This window comes from Camellia sinensis, chromosome 12 (genome assembly GCF_055761805.1).
Source record: "Camellia sinensis isolate YWXY chromosome 12, ASM5576180v1, whole genome shotgun sequence".
Classification (NCBI taxonomy): Eukaryota; Viridiplantae; Streptophyta; class Magnoliopsida; order Ericales; family Theaceae; genus Camellia; species Camellia sinensis.
Window position 1 is genome coordinate 25751093 of NC_138972.1, and position 3084 is coordinate 25754176.

General features: G+C 40.4%; 1 protein-coding gene across 1 annotated transcript; it reads right to left on the bottom strand.

Annotated features, from left to right (window-relative positions):
* Positions 1 to 1712: 1712 nt before the first annotated feature.
* On the bottom strand, positions 1713 to 2794 carry LOC114283919 (uncharacterized). The gene is made up of 3 exons (XM_028226797.2): positions 1978 to 2794; positions 1840 to 1904; positions 1713 to 1745 (listed from the first exon to the last, which is right to left on the bottom strand). Exons 1-3 carry the CDS (start codon positions 2792 to 2794, stop codon positions 1713 to 1715), a joined length of 915 nt encoding a protein of 304 aa, XP_028082598.2.
* Positions 2795 to 3084: the final 290 nt, after the last annotated feature.

The window sequence follows — 3084 nt, forward strand, 5'->3', positions numbered from 1 at the left end:
GGGGTCCTCCTGTTATCCCTAGGGTTAGTTTCATTGTGTGGCTGGCTATCCATGAGAGACTTAACACTGGGGATAGGCTCCAAATCTTTGGTCTTCTTACGAGCCCTAGCTGCCCTTTATGTTGTGCTCCTGAGGAGAACCACTCCCATCTGTTCTTTAGGTGTCTCTACTCCTCTAGGATTTGGGCTGTTATCCAGGCTAAATGTAATTCCCATTGGCCTTCTTTGCCCTGGTTGGAACTTGTTGAGTTTGCTACTAAATCCATCAATGGTAAATCTCTGAAATTTGTGATTATGAAACTCTCTTTTCTCTGCACTATCTAACACATTTGGATGGAGAGAAATAGTAGAATCTTTAGTAAGGTTTTCAAACCTGAAGAGGTTAGGGGTAGACTCCTTTCTATGAAAAATGTGAAAGCTTATGCAGGTGACAACTGGTATTTGGAACAATGGAACCTACCTTCTAAAATCCTGTTGCAGTCCCAAACTGCTGCAGCTGAAAGGAATTTGAGTGGTGTGAATTATCCTACATTGAGGGTTGAGTGATGGTGAGCAGATAAGGAGTGTTTTGTCTAACAAATGGTGCTGTCTTGCAGATGGTTTTATTCTCAGATTCTATCAGCTATTATGGATCCTAAATGTTTACAAAATTTGGAGCCTATGAAGGGAGGGTTGAGTGATGTGAGCCAGTACAGATGCTCTTGTAAATGTGGGTTGAGTGGGGGGAGGAATGAGAGAGCACGAGATATGTGGGCCGAGTGATGGGAGATCTTACATTGAGTGGAGAGCTCTCTTTTATTGTGGGTCGAGTGAGGGGAGGTCCTATACTGAATGCTTGTTGTTTCTTCTTCTTTATGACTCAATATATTGTTATGGAAATTCCTTTCTATTATATGTTGAACAGGTTAAGCAGCAACTTGTAAGGTGGGATTGTTCCTGGCAGTTTCTTTCGGATGGTTATTGGGCTTGTTATTGGGCTTTGGCTGCAAGTAGTCTGCTGTTGGTGACTGCTTTTGGGCATTGGCAGCAATCTGTGCCTGGTTTTGCCTGGTGGTGTGAAGGTGGCTGCAACCAGCGCCCCTCTTTGACATTGTACGCTATGTGTATATATGCTCTTCGGCGATGGCTGCAAGTTGCGCCTTGCCTAGGCATTTCAGTGGGTTCATAAGCTATTTTCATTTCTGTATGTACATATTCCCGTATAGTGTGTTTGTAATTTTTGTATACCATAATTTTGTCCCCTCTTTGGGTTGTTTTGTCTTTAGTTCTGGTCATGTTTGAGACTAAGTATTGGGCTGGTGTTTTGTTGGTTTTCATGCTGGTCCTTGTATTTCCCCAGTTTGGTGCAACTGCTAGGCTGGTGTTGTATTTGTGCAAGACCCCTGTCTATTGTGGGGACATGGTTCTTGAACAATTATTATGTTCTGCTTAGTCGTCTTGGCTGCGTGTGTCCCCGGTTATGTGGGTTGGTAGGTTTTTGTTTCTCTTTCAGTTTGGGTGTTGTTGTTGTAGTTTGTGGTAGGGCCTGGGGGATGCCCCTTGTATTCGTGTAAATTTTCTTGTTTTATTTAATTACTTATTCACCCAAAAAAAAAAAGACCAAACAGAATTAAATAATCAACAATAGAGTACTTTGCAAAACTCAGAAACCTGAAACAGTTAACATCACACATATATAATTGCTCACTACACTCAACCCACAAGTATCTATGCTCACATCACTCGGAAAAAACCAGCTCCATACACCTGCAAAAGAAAATATACAGAGAATATATAAAAGCATGTTAGTTCCTCTCAATGTGGCTAGTAAGTTGGGGGTTATGGAGTGTTTATTCCTCACACGAAACTCAACCCTCAGATTGATTGGCATACACTCATCCATTGGTTTTCCAGGACTCCAAGCACCTATATGAATAACAAACATTAGAAAACTCCACAATGTAGTTTCTAACCTTCATTCAACCCACATTTTGTGAACTCTCAATCCTCACATCAGCAGCAGCACGCTTCAGCATAGTATGAGGCAATTTCCATGAGCTAAGATACCATCTGTCATTATGGTTAGTCTTCAAATTAGTAATATGCATTACCCAGAATCTAACCATATCCATAATACACTTAATAACAACCTCTTCAGGGACCATATCTTTACTAAACACTCTATTATTCCTAGCAACCCATAATTGGTACACAGTACAAGTAAATGCAAGCTTGGTAATAATAGCCCCCAGGGATTTCCCTTTCACAGATTTAGCAATGAGCTGGACCAAATCATCCCAAAGGAGGGATGGCCAATCAACATTGCTTTTACCTTTAATACAAGACCACACCCTTTTCAAGAATGGACATTCAAAGAAAAGGTGGTTATGGTCTTCATTATGGTACTGACAAAAGGCACACACAGTAGATTGCGTCACACCAAAAAGGTGCAACCTATCCCCAGTGTTCAGACGGCCAAGAATCGCCATCCAAACCACAAAACTCACTGTAGGGATATTGTGGGGGCCCCAAATTAAATGAGACCAATTCACATGATCAAAGTGAGTCCTTAATGCATTCCAAGTGGATTGAATGGTGAATTTCCCATCATAAGCAGGACACCAACTAACACTATCATGACCACCAGTAGGGAGGAAATTTGAAGGAGTTTTGTTAATGAGGTCCATAGTCTCCCAAGAAGAAGGAAATGGCCATCTCCAAGTATTACCCTCCACAATCTGACTAACCTTAGCATCTATGCTTAAGGCGGTGTCGTACACAATACGAATCCCAAACTTATCCCAAACAGAACCCATAGGGTGCCAATTATCAAACCAATTGTTTTCATTAGCTTAAGTTGCATTGTTTAACTCAAATTAACCTTACTTAGCCTCTAAGAAATAAAATTTTCTAAGTAATATTAGTTTAACGATATTAGTTTTGCTTAATCATCTCATTTAAGGTTTTCTAAATTACCTAAGTGTTCAATTCTCAAATCCAAAAAGATGAATTTTAATTCCCTTTGATTTTCTTCATACTTCTCTTTCTATTCTCTAACTTCTCTTCTAGCTCTCAAGAAGAATGTTTCTCTCTAACCTTCTCTGTC

Coding starts and splice junctions, on each gene's coding strand:
- LOC114283919 (XM_028226797.2), bottom strand. CDS start 2,794: ATGGGTTCTGTTTGGGATAAGTTTGGGATTCGTATTGTGTACGACACC. Junction 1,905..1,977: donor TGCTGATGTGAGGATTGAGA/GTTCACAAAATG, acceptor TTATTCATATAG/GTGCTTGGAGTCCTGGAAAA. Junction 1,746..1,839: donor ATCTGAGGGTTGAGTTTCGT/GTGAGGAATAAA, acceptor TTTCTTTTGCAG/GTGTATGGAGCTGGTTTTTT.